This window comes from Phalangium opilio, unplaced genomic scaffold, assembly GCF_054372755.1.
Source record: "Phalangium opilio isolate 3A_F unplaced genomic scaffold, DU_Popi_V2 ptg000100l_1, whole genome shotgun sequence".
Classification (NCBI taxonomy): Eukaryota; Metazoa; Arthropoda; class Arachnida; order Opiliones; family Phalangiidae; genus Phalangium; species Phalangium opilio.
The window spans coordinates 3,592,174-3,610,465 of NW_028324203.1; the positions used below are offsets into that span (position 1 = coordinate 3,592,174).

Genomic DNA, 18,292 nt, shown 5'->3' on the forward strand with positions numbered 1-18,292 from the left:
GGTGTTTTCTCTCTTTCATTTTCTCGCTCGCTTAGAAGCACCGCTATAGGCAGTGCTAGTTGACTAGCCTCCTGCCCGTAGTGAACTTTGGCACCGTCTGGCGATGACCCTTGGTGCGAGGGAGAATACACCCCAATGGTGGCCTCGCCCCTGTGTTTTCCGAAATGATCTTTACGCTTGCTAAAATGATTACGCGTAATACGTAACCGGTGTAAAGTAGGAGGGTGACGTTTTAAATGAAGACTGAGTTAGGACCAAGAAATTCTAAAGTATGGAAGTTCTAGTGCAACTTCACCTTCATAGAGGCGACAATAGAAATGTAGCATTTCGATATACGAAATTTAATGTATAAATTCGCGCAACACCCTGGTTTGGCATCAATGAAATATTTACATTTTCCATTCGAGTTATGCCAAAGTTCGCTTGCTCTTTTTAGACATCCAGTAGAACATTTCAAATATTCAATACTGATCCCTCAACACGTACTCCCATCAAAATAATTAATTTCATGATAAAATGTTTTCGGATAATGTAATTGTTCTTGAAAAAGCGTAGATATGTAATTTTTTCAATTAATTTAGAGGGACTAGATCGATTAACAGTAAAATCAGTTGATTGAATTAAATATTGATTAAGGATTGAGTGGATAAAAATAAGTAGAAATAAATTTCAATATCTGAAACTTCAGTCAATTGGTAAACCTCAAACATATCGTTTTTTTTTTTCGGCCTTGGTTGAAACCAAGACGGTTTTTTATAATAGGCTCTTGGTTTTAATATAATCGAAGTGTATAACCGCTCCAAAGAGGAAGAGACGTCCTCCTAACCAAACCTACCCTAACAGAAATTTTTTGGAAAAGGCATATTATTTGAGAAGTCAATGAAGATAAACATCATTATTTTGGAAAAGGTGTAACATTGTTAAGTGGTTTATAAAATATTACTTACCTAACCAAATAGTGGCATTTTCAAGTCAGTGAAAATGTTTTTAAAACGCTTTCATTAAAAAACGACATTAATAAAAATTAAACTACATATCATTTTTGGGGTCGCTGTTTTCGACAAATAGAGTCGTTTGAATTGCAAATACCAAACCCACCGATGGGCTTAATTCATTAAAAACATTAGCGGGATTCGGCCTAATGGAATTCTACGCAATGGGAAGATACATACTCGTGTTGTAATTTGAACAGAATTATTTTTTTAACTCTTTAAAGAATAGGCCAATTTATAAAAGGTAACATTTAGACAGTATGTTTTTTATCCTGTTTATCGCAATTTCTGGACTACTAGTTTTTTGGCCTACTAAAATATAAAATAACGTCAGAAGAATTATTGATAACAAATTATCAGTTGAATGTTAGCTTTCGGACTATCAAGACCTAATCTTAGTCGGATTGTGTATACGAATTAAATATGAGTTTAACAAGTTTAAATAAATTGCGTCTTTAAGTTTATGAATTCGAGTCTATTTTTAATGGTGTTACCAGTTAACAAACGAACTATTTTAGACTAAGTTGAACGTATTACTTCAAACTACACGAACGTTTATCAACACAGTTGGGAAAATAACATGGTGCCGAAACCCGGGACTGGTAGAACACCGTTGAAATCGATCAGAACAAATCACCGGATATCGAAATCTGCATATCAGCTCTTTGGTGAGTGAAAACTATTTTTCAATACGCGACACTCTCTGCTAGAACTATATCAGGAACCCAGCCGGTCTTATTCGAACTCTGAAACTCATACAACGAAGTAAGAAGAATTAAGCATACATTAAAAATGAACGCCATAGAGAAGCTTATTCAAAAGAGGAAAAGGTTAGTTGATTAAACTAAGAAACTTATGAATACAATAAATGAAGAATTAGCTAATGATGACGCGTCCTGCGATTTATCCGAGTTACAAGCCTGCTTACCGAAACTCGAAGATAAGAAAAATAAAATAGATCCCCTTAATGAAGAAATCGAAACCCACTTAACTGATCCAGAAAAATGCGAAAGGGAAATAGATTTTTTAGAAGAATGGGACGAACGAGTAATTCATTTTAAGAAGATTGTAGAACTTAGAATTGAAAGTCTGCTAAACGCTAACCGAGCTAACGCGGCAGTGGCAAGCTCAATTACAAGCGCGAATAGAACTAAACATGTCAAGCTACCTAGAATAACCATTGAAAAGTTTGATGGAGACCCTAGCAAATGGCAAGACTTTTGGTCACAGTTTTCAATCTCGGTACACGATGACGAGGACTTGGATGGTTCCGTGAAATTTACTTACTTGAAGCAGTATTTGGTAGGACTGCCTATGAACTCTATCCGAGGGTTATCAGCATCAGAGGCTAACTATCAAAAGGCTATTAAACTCATAAAAGAACGTTTCGGGAAGAAAGAAAAGGTTAAGAGCGCGCATTTGAATAAATTGCTAAATATCCCGCATATTAAGAAGGCTAACGACGTCGTTGCGCTTAGAAAACTTTATGATAACTGCGAAATTCAAATCAGAAGCCTAGAAACATTAGGGGTCGGTCCAGACACATACGAAATAGTATTTTGCGAGCAAATGCTGTAAAACCTTCCAGAAGAAATTACCCTTCACTTCACTCGGACAGTTGATGACCAATTCGATTTGAAGGCAGAAGATATTCTGAAATTTTTAAGAAAAGAAGTGTAAAGTCGCGAAAAGGCTTACGAAATATCCCAAATCAGAGGGAACGAGACAACGAAAGCAGTTGAACCCCTCAAGAACAAACCAACGCGTTGGACCCAAGATAGAAACCACAGAGCGCAACCTACTACTCTAACACTGCACGCTAACGTCAACCCCCTAGATCGAAGAAAGGACTTGTATATTTTGTGATAAACGAGATCACAACTTTTTTGAATGCAACGACTTAAGGTACGTCGAAAGAAAGGAAGCGTTAAAGAAATATGGACGATGTTTTATCTGTACGCGGATAGGACACCTGGCTAAGACTTGCGGTCACCGTAGTCGCTTAAAATTCCCAGTTTGTGGAAAGCATCACGACAAAGTAGTTTGTCCTGTAAAATACCCAGAAGCCAGCAACAATCAGAATATAGAAGAAAACGCTACTGATAATAAAGAAAGACCAACGGAAACCGGCTCAGCTGTAACAATGTCTACAATGGGGAGCATGGATAGTAACGTTTATCTTCAAACCGCCTGCGTTGAAGTTATATCAGGTCAATCCGTAGCCATCGCACGTTGTCTTTTAGACAACGGAGCCCAACGAACTTTTGTCTCAAAACAACTATCAAGAACCCTGAACTTGCCACTATTAGGAAACACAGTGGTGGGAATAGATAGCTTTGAAGGAAGGGAACCGAAAATAGAAACGAGAAATGTCGTTCTACTCACTTTAAGAAGTACAGGCGGATCCAGAGGATTGACCTGCGAAGCACTAGAAACGCCCAAAATAAGCAGCGCTTTATTAGAAGTTCCAAACGAAGACGTTCTACAAAAAATGGAAGCTAGAGGATTGAAAATGGCAGACACTCCTTCGAAGTTCCCCAATGTCTCTAATGAATTATCAATCCTATTGGGTAGTGACTGCTACTGGAAGATAGTCAAAGGAGCAGTAGTACGGCTGACGGACACACTCTGTGCCCTGGACACTATATTTGGATGGCCCATAAACGGGCCGTTACCAGCAACCAACTTCAATGTAGCTGTGTCAATGGTACAAGTAATAAGCGTTACCGTTAGTCAAATATCGGAAGATCAAATGATTTCCCAAACCTTGAAAACTTTCTGGGAGTTAGAATCCATGGGTATCGTAGATGATCCTAAACAAGAGAAACCTGCCGAAATAGAAGCGATGGAATTCTTCGACTCCACAATCACACGAAAAGATGGCAGGTACGAAGTACGACTACCCTGGAAACAAGACCACAATTACTTACCAGACAATTTCCAAGGAGCAAAGAAACGACTTTATTCTTTGATGAAGCAGTTGGAAGTTAACTCGAGTTTACTTGAAAGACATAAAGCGGTCTTTGATGACTACCTGAAACAGGAAATCATCGAGAAGGTCGCAGAAAATAATTTTGGAACTCCGGGTGAAACGCTTTACCTTCCCCACCGAGCAATAGAACTGGACATAATATCAACAAAGCTAAGAATAGTTTTTGACGGATCTGCGCACGAGAAGAATCCACCTGCCTTAAATGACTGTTTACACGCGGGAAAAAATCTGAATCCTGGATTATTGGGAATACTGGTTAACTTCCGGACGTACCTTATTGCGTTTATGGCTGACATTGAAAAAGCATTTCTTCAAATCAAGTTAGCACCGGAGGATCAGGATGTCACAAGATTCCTATGGTTCGAAGGAAATCTTCAAACTAAAGATATAAAACTAATCACCTATAGGATGACTCGAGTATTATTTGGAGTGACATCCAGACCGTTCTTACTCGCCGCAACGATCAAGAAACATCTTAAAGCCTATGAAAATAACTATCCTGAAGCTTGCAAGCTATTGAACGAAGCACTCTACGTTGACGATTTGCTAGGTGGAGCTAACGATGTCCATGAAGCTTACTCGTTATCAACAGATTGTGAAAGGGTCTTGAAGGAAGCCAAAATGCCACTGTGCAAATGGCAAACGAACTCGGAAGAATTGCGTCAACATTGGAATGACGTATTTCCCAACGAAACCAAAGACAAGGTCGAATTGAGTCTTCAAAGAACACCAGGCCCTATGAAAGTTCTAGGAATCACATGGATACCAGAAACAGACGTATTCAAATTCGATGTAGACTCATTGCTCGAATTCCTTCTAACCAGGCAAAACACCAAGCGATATATATTACAAGCTTCCTCGCGCATCTTTGATCCGATGGGATTCCTGTCTCCTTTCACTGTAAGGGTGAAATGCCTATATCAAAGCATATGGCGAAAGGGATTAAAGTGGGATGAAGAACTGAAAGATGACATAGTCCTCAAATGGAATGAATGGTGCTCAGAATTGCACGAACTACAACATCTAACCATACCAAGATGTTACATATCTGGAGCTAAAGTAGAAGTATCAACGCAACTTCACTGTTTCTGTGACGCTAGCGAACAAGCCTTCGGAGCTGTGGTCTATATTCGAACCGAATCAAACGAATCAATTGACGTAACCTTAGTAGCCTCTAAGACAAAGGTAGCACCTCTACAACCAATCACCATACCAAGATTGGAATTACTAGGAGCTCTAGTAGGAGCACGTTTAACCAAAAAACTCGCACAGTACTTAGCAGAAGAGAACCCGTCTTTATTCTACTGGACTGATTCAATGGCGACATATCATTGGATCAAAGGGTCAGCCAAGAATTGGAAACCTTTCATATCGAATCGAATAACCGAAATCCACACACTGACTGAACCAGAGAACTGGTCTTATATCCGTGGAAGAGACAACCCAGCCGATCTACTAACCAGAGGTATCAAAATGTCGACCCTTATTCAAGGCGTTAATTGGTGGAAAAGACCGGAGTTTCTCCAGAGACCTGAAGTCGAATGGCCTAAAAACTCAAAGTCAGAATCCAGAAAGAAAATCAAGGAAGAAGCTGAAATGGAACTCAGACCCAAGTACGCGCTACCAGCAAATTCGAAAATCCAAATCCAAAGGAAACCTTTATTTGACTTGGACAAATACAGTTCGCTAATGCGACCGTTAAGAATTACCGCTTGGATCTTACGATTCACTAACAATAAAAGAAACAAAGACAAGAACGATCTTAAAGCAATAACCACGGAAGAAATCACAAGCGCGGAAGCTTATTGGGTCAGGGTTTCTCAGAACAACGAATACCATCAAGAGATCTACAACTTAAAAAATAATCTACCGATAGAAGAAAACTCCAAGATTAAGAATCTCAACCCCTTTCTTGATGAAGACAATTTGCTTAGAGTTGGCGGGAGATTACAAGAATCACAGTTCAGTTACGCAAAGTAACACCCCATCATTTTACCCGAGTCCCAACGCTTTACAAAACTGCAAGTTATGCATTGCCATGAAAAGGTGTTTCATCTCGGAGTTGCCTCAACCCTAACATATATTAGAGAAAAATACTGGATCGTAAAGGGACGACAACTAGTAAAGCAGTTGATAGCGAAGTGTCTAATTTGCCGCAAACTGAAATTGATGCCAGCCTCCCAAGTAATAGCACCATTGCCAAGAGAGAGAATACAAGAAGCTTCAAGTTTCCAAACAACAGGAGTTGATTTCATGGGTCCACTGCTTATTAAACCAGAACTATCGAATTCGAATATTAAGGTGTACGTGGCTCTTTTCACTTGTGCCGTGACACGCGCGATACACCTGGAATTGGTGACAGAGTTAAGTGCTACAAAGTTTATCCTGAGCCTAAAAGATTTATATCCAGAAGAGGTCTATGTACCATCGTATTTTCCGATAACGCAAAAACTTTCAAGAAAACTAATAAAGAATTAGAAGGTTTATGGAAGAAAATCTGGACACTTGAATTAATGGATTATTTCAGCTCAAACCAAATCACATGGAAGTTCAATATAGAACGCGCTCCTTGGAGAGGAGGATTTTTTGAACGACAAGTAGGAACCGTCAAGACTTGTCTCAAGAAATCATTGGGTAAAGCTGAATTATCGTACGAAGAATTAGAGACGGTGCTGATCGAAATTGAGGCAGTAGTCAATTCACGCCCCATCACATATACAACAAGTGATTCCGATGAGCCATCACCGTTGACACCGTCACATTTCCTCATAGGAAGGCGGCTCAATCCATTACCAGCAAAGTCATTGGCGGGAGAAAATATCTCTAACAAGCGAAGCGACTTAAACAGAAGATGTATATACAGAGAAACACTTCGGAATCGTTTTTGCCAAAGATGGCGTACGGAGTACTTATTGGAGCTACGCTCAGCGCATCAGAGACCATCTAAAGACAAGGAACAATCTGACTTGAAGCAAGGAGAAGTCGTCTTAATCAGCGAACCAAAACAACCACGTCATCTCTGGACGCTAGGAAGAATCAAGGAAGTTTACGAAGGGCGAGATGGACGTATTAGATCATGCTTAGTCAAGACACAAAAATCAGAACTTAAAAGACCAGTACAACTTTTGTATCGTTTAGAATTAGATTAATTCAAATTACGTAGAATTGTATAATGTTCGTAGAAACTCGCATTAGGCGGGAGTGTGTTGTAATTTGAACGGAATTAGTTTTTTTAACTCTTTAAAGAATAGGCCAATTTATAAAAGGTAACATTTAGACAGTATGTTTTTTATCCTGTTTATCGCAATTTCTGGACTACTAGTTTTTTGGCCTACTAAAATATAATATAACGTCAGAAGAATTATTGATAACAAATTATCAGTTGAATGTTAGCTTTCGGACTATCAAGACCTAATCTTAGTCGGATTGTGTATACGAATTAAATATGATTTTAACAAGTTTAAATAAATTGCGTATTTAAGTTTATGAATTCCAGTCTATTTTTAATGGTATTACCAGTCAACAAACGAACTATTTTAGACTAAGTTGAACTTATTACTTCAAACTACACGAACGTTTATCAACACAGTTGGGAAAATAACAACTCGATCAAGTACTCGAGTCTTATCGAGTACTCGCACAGCACTAAAAACTGAGGTGATTTCACAAACTACGGCAGCACCCTTCAGCTTGTTTTACTGTTTGTGCCGACGTCACTACTACGTCATAGGTTTATTGTTAAGAAAAATCATCAAGGGTGAAAAATCCATATTCTCAAGATAAGAGTCAAAGGATTGCACTGTCTGCTTGTTCAAACGTTAGAGTTGGGTTTAAAATAATTTCAATGATTAAAATTTAAAAATTAATATACGTTACAAATATTAACCGTACAAAGTACTGAATGTACTTAAAATAGCCTTATTCCTGAGCAACGCAACCTACCCGTTGAGAACTACTGTAATCGGCAAGCCAACCAGATGTCGCTAAAAATCTCGTTACGTCACTGACAGGCACTCTTGGCAGGGATAAGGGAGGTGAGATGGATGGGAAATGATGATGGACGACCAGCGTCATGCACCATATCTCTCCCAGTGTACCTCGCGCACGCCCCTACCCTTCGGTAGGCGATTTCTTAGTGCTGCCGCGTAGCGCCATTTTATTTGAAAGAGAACTAGCTTCTGTTTTTAAGATAGAGGGAGCGTCCTTTACAATTTCGTACTATACGACCCTACCTAACCGCTGAGGATGCTGGGAGGACTACGGTGCCGTAGGTGGGTGTGCATAGGCAACGCTATAGATATGAGGGATTCCATTCCATGACAATCTCTCGGGGTCTGACCAAAAACCAGCCCCCTTTATTATATCTAAAGCAGCACGCGAAGGCTTAGCGAATAGCTACTTTAGAAGCTCCAAAAACGCCATAAAATAAATTATTGCCTTTAGGCAAATGTTGGAGCCCGATTTAGTCTTATTTCAGAACTTAATTCAAATAATGACGCTTTGAAGCCTCGGGCTAATTTTGGGTCAGACCCCAAGAGTGCCAGTAAGTGACGTCACCAGATTTTAATGGCATCTGGTTGGCTTGCCGATTACAGTAGTTCTCATTGTCGCCGCTATGAGTAGTTGGAGCTTATCAGGAATAAGCCCCACTAGCAGCATACTGCATACCTAGACTAATTGTAGCAGACGCCACATAACAATCGCCCTCAAGGGCCGGAAATAAGCATTTGACACTGGACATTGTCCAATAAAATTTTAATATGTCCCATAATGTTTTAAAAACTAAGGGACACTGGAGAACTGATTAATGAAATTTCGGGACCTTGAGTATGAAGTTTCGAGGCTATTTTCGGGCACTCCAGTGGACCATGTCCAGTCAAAGGGTGGGGTCACTGGACACATGTTCAGGGCGCCAACTGGTCCTATAATTCCTATAAAATCCTATATTTTGGAAAGTGTCCTATTTTATCCTATATTTTCACAAATTGTCCTATAAAGTCCTATATTTTGAGAATTTTGAAGTAATTAATTATAATCCCTTAAGAAAAACCTCAGAAAATGTCTTGTCTGAGATTTTAGCAGAGCCCCAAATTTGCGGAGCTCGCTTCGCTCGCTCCGGTTATTTATGATTTACTTAATGTTAAATTTAAACAAATTAATTGGCTAATTTTTATAACAATAACAACTCGTGAAAAAATTATTCGACTGAATTTAGACTGGTTTTCATATATGTTCGCCTTGTACGTTATTGCAAATGGTCAGGGAAAATTGTGGAACTTAGTCAGCGAAAACCTGGAAAAGTCAGGGAATTTCATTCCAAAAATTACGAACCCCGTAAAGGCCCAAATTCTAGTTCAGTGGATTTTTTAAAAAACAGTAAACATGATACGAAAATGGTTACTTCTAATCAGAAAACCTTCCTTATACATTAGAGCCAGTATCAAGTCTTACCTACCGCTCCCTTAGAATAAGAATATAAACAAAAGAAAGTCAGAAATAATATACTATTTTGTCGAAAAAATTGAAAAGAGTAATAGGTTCCTAACTGTCTGTTTGTGATATTTTCACAGAATAGATATCATTTTGTTTTACCAGTGGTCCCTTTTTGGTTCCTACTTTTAAAATTTAGGTCCTTATTTTACCCTATTTTTATCGTGAAAAGTCCCTTTTTCCCCTATTTATTTTTGAGGTTTTGGTGGGAGCCCTGTATGTGATATAGTTGGTGATATTTTTCTTAGCAGTGCAAAGGCATTGTATACTATTTTAATTGAAAAATTAAGCAGTATTTCATTAAAATTGGTCGGTTCTGGTTATATACTAGTCATTTAAGAGTCCTATATTATCCTATAATTTCATAAATCTGGTCCTATAAAATCCTATAATTTCGCCTGGCGAATCCTATTTTTCCTATTAAAAATTTCTCTGCAAGAGTTGGCGCCCTGCATGTTCTATCTAATCCTGGTGTTTTGAATATTAAACTGGTCCTGGTACCAGTGACCCTTCCCCTATTTATTTTTCTACTGGTCCCAGGATTCGGGTAAATAAAGACAAAATTAAAGTGTAGATGTTAAAAATATTAAAAATTTATTGCTTTGAGCATAACTAACATAATAATGTTATATGTTAGTTTATTACTAAACTCCTAGAACTAGACGCCATGTCCGGACTCCATTATAATGATTGGTAGAGGTTGGACATTAAATATTGGTTTGTTTGATGATAACCTGACAGAATTTAGCGACCCTATCATTCAATATGTTAATAATTTAACCAGTAACATTGTTTTACATATATTTTCATTAATACGTACTGATACTCTTGGAAAAACTGACCATTGTTTATGGTTGTCTCAGGTAACGTTAGAATATGCACTAAAATGAGCATTATATACATAATTAGAAATTTAATTTTTATTTAAAAAAGCTGGTGGCAACAAAAAAATCTACTTAGTAAACTAACTCTTGTTTCATTTTTCCTAAGGGAACGTTAGAGTAAGCACTAAATAAATAAAACATCTAAAATTTAATTGTTACCTAGGAAAAATTATTCGATAACGTCAAAGCGCCTTAATTATAAATTAATACTTATTAATTATGTTGGTAGAGAATGGTCATAAAATATTTCTAAGTGGGTTAAAGCATCTTAGTCAGACTATGTTTAATGAAATATCAGTACATTGAGTAGAGCATTAACTGATTGCTGTAAAACCTAGGTACAGTTTGAAACAATGAGCTCAGGATCAAAAACTGTTTTGTATAGGATGGCAAGTGGGAGATCCAGACTAGCGGTTTGCCTTTCGGGGGTAACTAATATAAGCAACATTTACTAGGGTTGAAGTAGAGCCATTTGTGTAGGACAACTGTAGTGATGACACAAAGTCGGAATGTTATCACGCGGAAACAAGTCATTACCGACTGAATGACTGGATTGCTTCGAATAAGGTCAATCTACCCTACAACTTAACAGATCTTAGCTTAGAGGGTGAATATGGTCTACTGGTCTGCCCTACTGCACCAACAACTATCCATGATAAGTGCCACTTTATCAAGATACTATCATGATGACTAAATGAAACAGACTGCAACAAGATGAGACTGTACACTGACTTTACTACACAGCTGAACTGACTTTTTATAGCTCAATATATAAGATATTTCATCTAACGGAGATTACCTTAAAAGGCCACTACTAAAAAACAGTTTAATTTTTATTTGAGTAATAATTATTAATAATGTTAGTATAGGATACCTTGGCCTTTTAATCATTCATGTTCAAACATTCTATTAAATAATTTTTGCTCTAATTGGTATGAATCATGAACAGCAATGTTTTTCATCTTTATTATGGTCCTTTCAATTAATAAAATGAAAATTGTAGGATATTATTAGTAAAATTATGGTACACTGACCTAATGATCATTATTATCTTGGTAACGTTTAATAACTCCCGCAGAATTCTTGGCTCTTGACTTTAAATCCGGCCGAATACGATGATATGGAACTGCACGATCACTTGAGAAAAATTTATTCAGACGTTCCAGGAGTAGAGTCGATGACGGTTGATGAATTGTTGAATTTCGACCCACTTAGCGTCAATTTGCTTTTTCAAAACCAAGTGCGATCCATGTTAAACAACTTTGTCTTGTGCAAGCAAAATCTAGTTCTTGTCATGGTAGAACATCATTTTGGCGGGTTGAATACCAATCTCGAGGTTTGCCTAACTACCACATGCTATTGTGGAACAAGGACGCTCCAAAGATCGGAACAACTTCTTCGGCCGAGAATATTTTGGATTACGTGCAAAAACACGTTACGTGTCAAGAGCATCGGTAAGTCCGAAACTGCACTGGCTGGTAAAAAATTTTCAAACTCACAAATGCACCTCCAGTTGTTATAAGAAGGTTAAAAATTTAAAATAAAGGATTGAAAGTGTGTCGTTACGGTTTCCCTCGAAGCGTAACAAACGTAGCCATTATATCAGTTACTCGTCACCGTCAAATGAAAAAGGTGCAGAAACGACTGTACGACTTGCCGAGAAAACAGCACGAAGTTTAAATCAATGATTATCCCGCGCTACTTTTGGCTTCCAAAGACAACATGGATTTGCAATTTGTCGCTGACAAATCGGAAATAGTGGCAAACTATGTCACGGGTTATGTGTGTTATGTATCGGTCACGCGGTGGCGCTAAAGAAGTAGTGTTCGACTAAAACGAACAATGGATAAACCTAACAACGGAGCCGGAAGGTAGATTAAGCTATGGAGCCGGGATAGACACTTATTTATGTCGCTTTTAACATTATGTCAATTTCAGTATTATTGTATTAAGTAAATAAAATGCATTTCAGTTAAACTAAGGGCATACCTTCTTCATTTAAGACAAAACATAAAACGTGACAAAGGGAGACCAGGCTGATATGGACGAAACTTTTGCTGAGTTAGGGCACGAAAGTTTGTCCAAAAGATTATTTGCCTATAGATTGTAATCACTGACTTCTAATTCAGTAGGCAAATACGAAGCTATGGATCTTATGTTGGGCCAAGACCTTTACAACAAATCCGACAGCACTAGATTTATAAACACTAACTTGAAGAAAACCGATCGAGAGTTTTGATAGGTTACAAGGAACTCGCACGTTTTAGGGAAACTGACCCCGAAAGCAAGGACTCTTGCCAGAAAGGGTTCGTCGACGACAAGTATCCGAACCGTCCCGACAGCTTGGAAAATCTTATTTTGCTGGAATTTGGTCAGGTTTACGATAATGCGAAGCACTCTGAGGGTGTCGAGAAAAATGCGAATGTAATCCAGTTAAAAAACAATCTGGGTTTCATGAGAAAGAGAATTAAGCCCTACATAGCAGAGCACTACATTCACGACCCGATAGAGGAGAAAGAAAAGTATTGTCACGCTTTACTGATCCTGTTCAAACCGTGGCGTGACGAAAATAAGCTATTGGGCGAGTTTGAGACCTACGCGGACGCTTTCGAAAACTCGCTTTCGGTGTTAAAAGACATGAGAAATTATCACGAGAAACTCTCGGTTTCCAAAGAAGTTGAAAAGAAACGGGAGGCTTCTAAAAAGGCGAAAGAGCCAGAAACCATAATTTCGGAGGCAGAAAGTGACGACGATGAAAATGCGCTGCAAGGGAATGAAATTATTATTGAAACCGAACACGCGATGGCCGATGTGGAAGCTGCCATGGAAATAGATTTCGAGACTGATGTTGACAATGTGGCGTTACTAAACTCGGATCAAAGGAGAATTGATGATCACATCATGGATCACTTCTCCCAAGAGGGAGAAAAATCTGGAAACAAGTGCCTTTTTGTTTCGGGACCTGGTGGCACTGGCAAATCGTTTCTTATCGACACTCTCGCCAACGCCGTAAGGCGACGTTTTCAAAATCCTGCTAGCGTGGCAATTGCCGCGCCAACGGGTTTGGCAGCGTTGAATGTTAATGGCGTAACATTACACAGATTAATAATGTTGTCGGTAGATCATGGGCGTATCGCCGAATACCATTCACGGAGTTCTGACAATATGAGCATTATGAAAGAAACTTTGGGAAATTTAAAACTGTTAATTATTGATGAAATTCCCATGGTCTCGTCGGTTTTACTGACTCACGTTCACTTGAGACTGAACGAATTTTGGGAAATGAACCATCCATTTGGTGGTGTGGTCTCTTTCCTTGTTCTGGGAGACTTTTTCCAATTGCCTCCGGTTCAAGGGAATCCCGCGTTTATCAAAATCACTTCCGAAGAAGCCAGACTTAGATTCAATTGCATCGGAGGAAGTGATCTTTGGAAGTTTTTTAAATATGATGAACTAACGCAAAATGTTAGACAAGCCAACGACCAAAGTTACGGCGACATTCTAAGCAGAGTTAGAATTGGAAATATTTCCGAAGCTGATGTTGCAACCTTAGGAACTAGATTGGTTGCTGGAGGAAATAACATCAAGGTGGCTATGGAGCTTTTCATTAAGCTGTCCAATGAAGGGTTTCACCCAATTTGTTTGATGCCTAAATTAGCCATGTGCGTAAAATTCAACTTTGATATGCTGCGAAAAAACGGCGAGAAAGTTGAAGTCATTCGTTGTCAGGATAGACTCGCTGACTATGGGAAAAAAATGAATAAGAACATTCTCAGGAGACTGCAAGGGCTAGAATAAGAACCGTCCAAAACAGGCGGTTTGGAGAGCGTGTTAGTTCTTTGCGTTGGCTGCCGAATAATGGTCAGAAGGAATATCAGTTTTGAAAAAGGCGTTGTAAATGGTACGATGGGTTTCGTAACTGGATTCAAGAAGGACGAACAAGGAAACGTTACTGGTATTTTTCTCAGAGTAGATCGTGAACCAAATAACGATGATGCTAACACTGACTTTTATTTGAGAAAATATGCGTCAAATTTAATATTCGGAAGCTTGTTCTTCCATGGATGAGTCCACCCTACTGGAAGAATCGGATGGGACCCTTCGGGATCCAGCCGATGTGCGTTCTAGTGGTCCTGATGAGGGGGAGGATCTTGGGACTGGGAGCTTGCCTGTCGGGGGGGGAGGTGTTACTAGCCCTCTCGGGACCGATGATGTGTAGCTAGGTCCCTTCTGAACCCCTCTCTTAAGGACCATGGGGACGCTACGTGCAATTCAAATCAATCTGCACCATAGTAAGGCGGTCCTGCGGTACTCTGCAGGAGGTTTGCTATAGAGGGTCTTGATCTGGCCCTCATACAAGAACCGTGGATTTGCCATGGCAAAATCCTCGGTCTTGACGCGGCGGGGTCACTATTTTATGACCATACTGCTGCTAGACCTAGGGCGTGTATTCTGGTTCGGAGGGATCTTTGTTGTATCTCTCTACCGCTGTACACGTCCCAGGACACGGTGACCGTGAAGCTAGTCCTGGCCACTGGGCATACCAAGTTGACTATCAAGGCTGCCTCTGCATACTTTGCCCACGACGCGGACTCTCTACCGACAATTGAGGTGATCAATTTGGTCAATCAATGTGAAAAGAGAGGGGACAAATTAATCATTGGCTGCGACGCCAATGCTCATCACATCACGTGGGGCAGTTCTGACTGCAACAGGAGAGGTGATGATTTACTAGAATATTTAGTTGGTTGTAAACTCTATATTCTTATTCAAAACAATGAACCTACTTTTTTTACTTCTAATAGAAGGAATTCCATTGACCTCACGCTAGCCACGGAAAACCTGGTGTCTTCCGTGTCTAACTGGCATGTGTCTAATGAGCCGTCTCTGTCGGATCATAGGCACATCTGCTTCACTGTCGCGACTACCTCTGTCCTGGTGGGGACGGAGATACGCAATCCAAAGCGGAAAATGCACGCCCAGGCTCTTTAACAAGGCCAAGCGTACGGGTGACTGGACTGGCTATAGGCAGTCCCTTAATACCTACAACAGGGCAATTAGAGCTGCTAAGGACTCCTGGAGGACCTTTTGTGAGCAAATCTCCAGTGTGCCTGCTACGGCTAGGGTTATGAAGATCCTAGCGCATGATAACAAACATCGACTTAATACCATTAAGTTACAAGAGGGTGTGCACACTAAAGTCAGGGGCTGAGACTCCCAAACATATGCTGGAGGTCCACTTTCCCGACTAAACTGTAATCAATCCAACAAGACCTGACTATCTCTACCCTAATCTGCACAGGGCGAAGAGAGAGGACTGGCTTGTAGCCAGGCAGGTTGTTACAATTCCTAAGCTTCGGCGGGCTGTCAACTATTTTGAGTCCTACAAGTTCCCGGCACCCGATGGTGTCTTCCCTCGGCTTTTGCAGGAGGACTTAGACCACATCGTCTCTCCGTTATGCAAGATCTACACAGAAAAAAGGGTGTTTATGTTTTCAACATCTAAACATGTTTTGAAGTTAAACATTGGTGTGAGGTAATGTTTATAGCTTTGATGTTGATGTCTAATTACATCTCTGTTTCTCTAAGGATCCTTAAAATGTGTTCCAAATAGAAACACTTCTTATTTTATCACGTTTTAGAGATAAACACAGAATAATCATAACACTAAGCTAAACACCAACGCTTGCCAGGTGTTATTTAATGTAACATCTTTTTAATTCTTTGGTATATGGTTTAAATTTTTTAAATCTTCATTTTATGAGGAATTATAATATTTTAGAAAAACAATGAAAAAGTGGAGGTATATTTTACCACAAGGTGAATAATCTAACACCTTGTGGCTATATTTATAATGTAAGCCGCAATGACTTTCATTTTATATTCAGAAAAGGACTTCCTTTACTCAAATTTTGAGCAAAATATATGTTTAAAGTGATGGTTCGACATGATGAATAAATAAGCTTTCTTGGCTTTAATAATAGAACAACATTTCCAACTGGTCGTCTAGATTTGTTCAAATAGGTATATTCCCATTGCGCAGAATTCCATTAGACCAAATCCCGCCAAGTTTCTAATGAATTTAGCCCAACCGCGGGTTTCGTATTTACAATTCAAACGACGCTATTTGAAGAATTAGGCGACAATGCAACAAGATGATAATAAAAAACGACCTCGGTAAGTTTTCAACACCGTGTGTTCTAATTATAAAATATACTGTCTATAGCTAGCCCAGTCTCCCTTACGCTGGATTTTATTAAAAAGCCTTCGAGTACATTTTCGAAACCGACTAAGATCCGCATTCCACCAAGGAACAAGCCTCGAGCGGTTTACGGTCTAAAGTGGAGAGTTTCGGCACCAACCGCCCTCTCAAGATCCTAAGGTGAAGTTAGCCTAGGGGTATGACCACCCCCTGTAGCATAGGAGTAAGTCTTCCCTATAGCCGGCCCAATTGGTCCGTTTTGGCAGGGAGCACAAATCCAAAGGAGAGTCAAAGATAGAAGGGGGAAGGTACTTCATAACGGCCGGGCACCATGGCTCTCACGCGCACCTACCTCTCGCACAGCCGAGGAGTAAGACGTCACGTGATCCTTTGAGAGGGAAATTCTAAAAGGGTAAACCCGAAAACATTTACACTTTCGCCCAAAAAGGTCAGGGAAAACCTGAAGAAGTCAGGGAATTTGGTTCTGAAAATTCGCGGCAACCCTGTATTATAACCATATTTATTATTTTTCTGTGAATATTAAGAGGTTAAAAATAAAACACTGGAAAGGGTCAGTAGATTAAAAACATTTGATAATAACCGTCGCCTAGGCTCTGTAAGCACGCACGAAGCACGCGCGATTCACGAAGCGGCACGAGTATCGCCGTAAAACTTAAGCCTCGGCCGTAATAACGTAAACAAACTTCTCTGATTTTTTTCTCTCTCGCTTGCGCCGATTCCATTTGTGCGCCACGCTCTTAGAGAACCACTGGCACTGGTAACGTTTTTGAAAGGGGGGCTGACGGAGAATTTGGTCTCTCAGGCTCTCCTCTATTTTTGTGCTCACTGGTTTTGGGTTATATAAGCCTATGAACCTGCAGAGACGACTTTAGATACATCTTCCTCCGTGATTACCGCAGTCGGATATCCATTTTTGACAATGGCCATCATTTCTGAGCTGACGGCGTCCCTATAGGACTTAAGTCCTTTTGGCCGCCGCCTGCAAAGTGCCAGGCGAAGGAGTCAAGTCCTCCACTCTCGGCCTGTTCGTCGGGTTGTCACTGGGGTGGTGACCGCTTCAGAGCCCGATTTTGCATTTTGCCTAGCAATCTGTCGTTTAAGACGGCGTCGCTCGGTGCGTTTAGTAATCTTGGGGGGCTGGGTCCTGCCAAAGGCAGGCCCTTGCCCAGGACATTAGGGACCGTCCATAAACTACGTCACACTCTTATAGGGGGGAAGGGGTTTATAAGTTTGTGACGGTCCGTGACGAGGCGGGAGGGAGGGGTCCTTCGATGCGTGACGTCACATTTAAAATTAATTTTATTACGAAGTCAGTAAGAGGTCGATTGACCCTTTTGTTATAAAAGAAAAAACACAACGTTTCAAAGTGCACCGTGAGATCGACCTCTACAATAATTTAACAAAATTTTTATTCCATCATCGCTTAAAGAGTAGAAACTGCAAGTATTTCACATACTTACTCGTACGTGTAGCTAATTTAAAAAGCGCATTCAAAATAAAAAGACCTGTTCATAGCAGAACTAGCTACACGTACGCATAAGGACTGTTAAGTGTGCCCCTTTAACTAAGCTTTATGGAAATATTTTGGAAGGTTATAAAAAAGCACATCCAAACAATAAAGTTCTGAAGCTCAATCAGAGGCAAACGATATTTGTAAAAGCTTAAAACGGAAATGAACTTTGACTTACAAGTCGAGGAAAAAATTTCTGTG

General features: G+C 39.8%; 1 protein-coding gene across 1 annotated transcript; it reads left to right on the top strand.

Annotated features, from left to right (window-relative positions):
- The first annotated feature begins 1,847 nt into the window (after nucleotides 1-1,847).
- LOC149632470 (uncharacterized) lies at nucleotides 1,848-8,656 on the top strand. The gene is made up of 7 exons (XM_089851130.1): nucleotides 1,848-2,566; nucleotides 2,708-2,845; nucleotides 2,898-5,960; nucleotides 6,074-6,168; nucleotides 6,286-7,100; nucleotides 8,428-8,527; nucleotides 8,580-8,656. Exons 1-7 carry the CDS (start codon nucleotides 1,848-1,850, stop codon nucleotides 8,654-8,656), a joined length of 5,007 nt encoding a protein of 1,668 aa, XP_089707256.1.
- The last annotated feature ends 9,636 nt before the right edge of the window (nucleotides 8,657-18,292 follow it).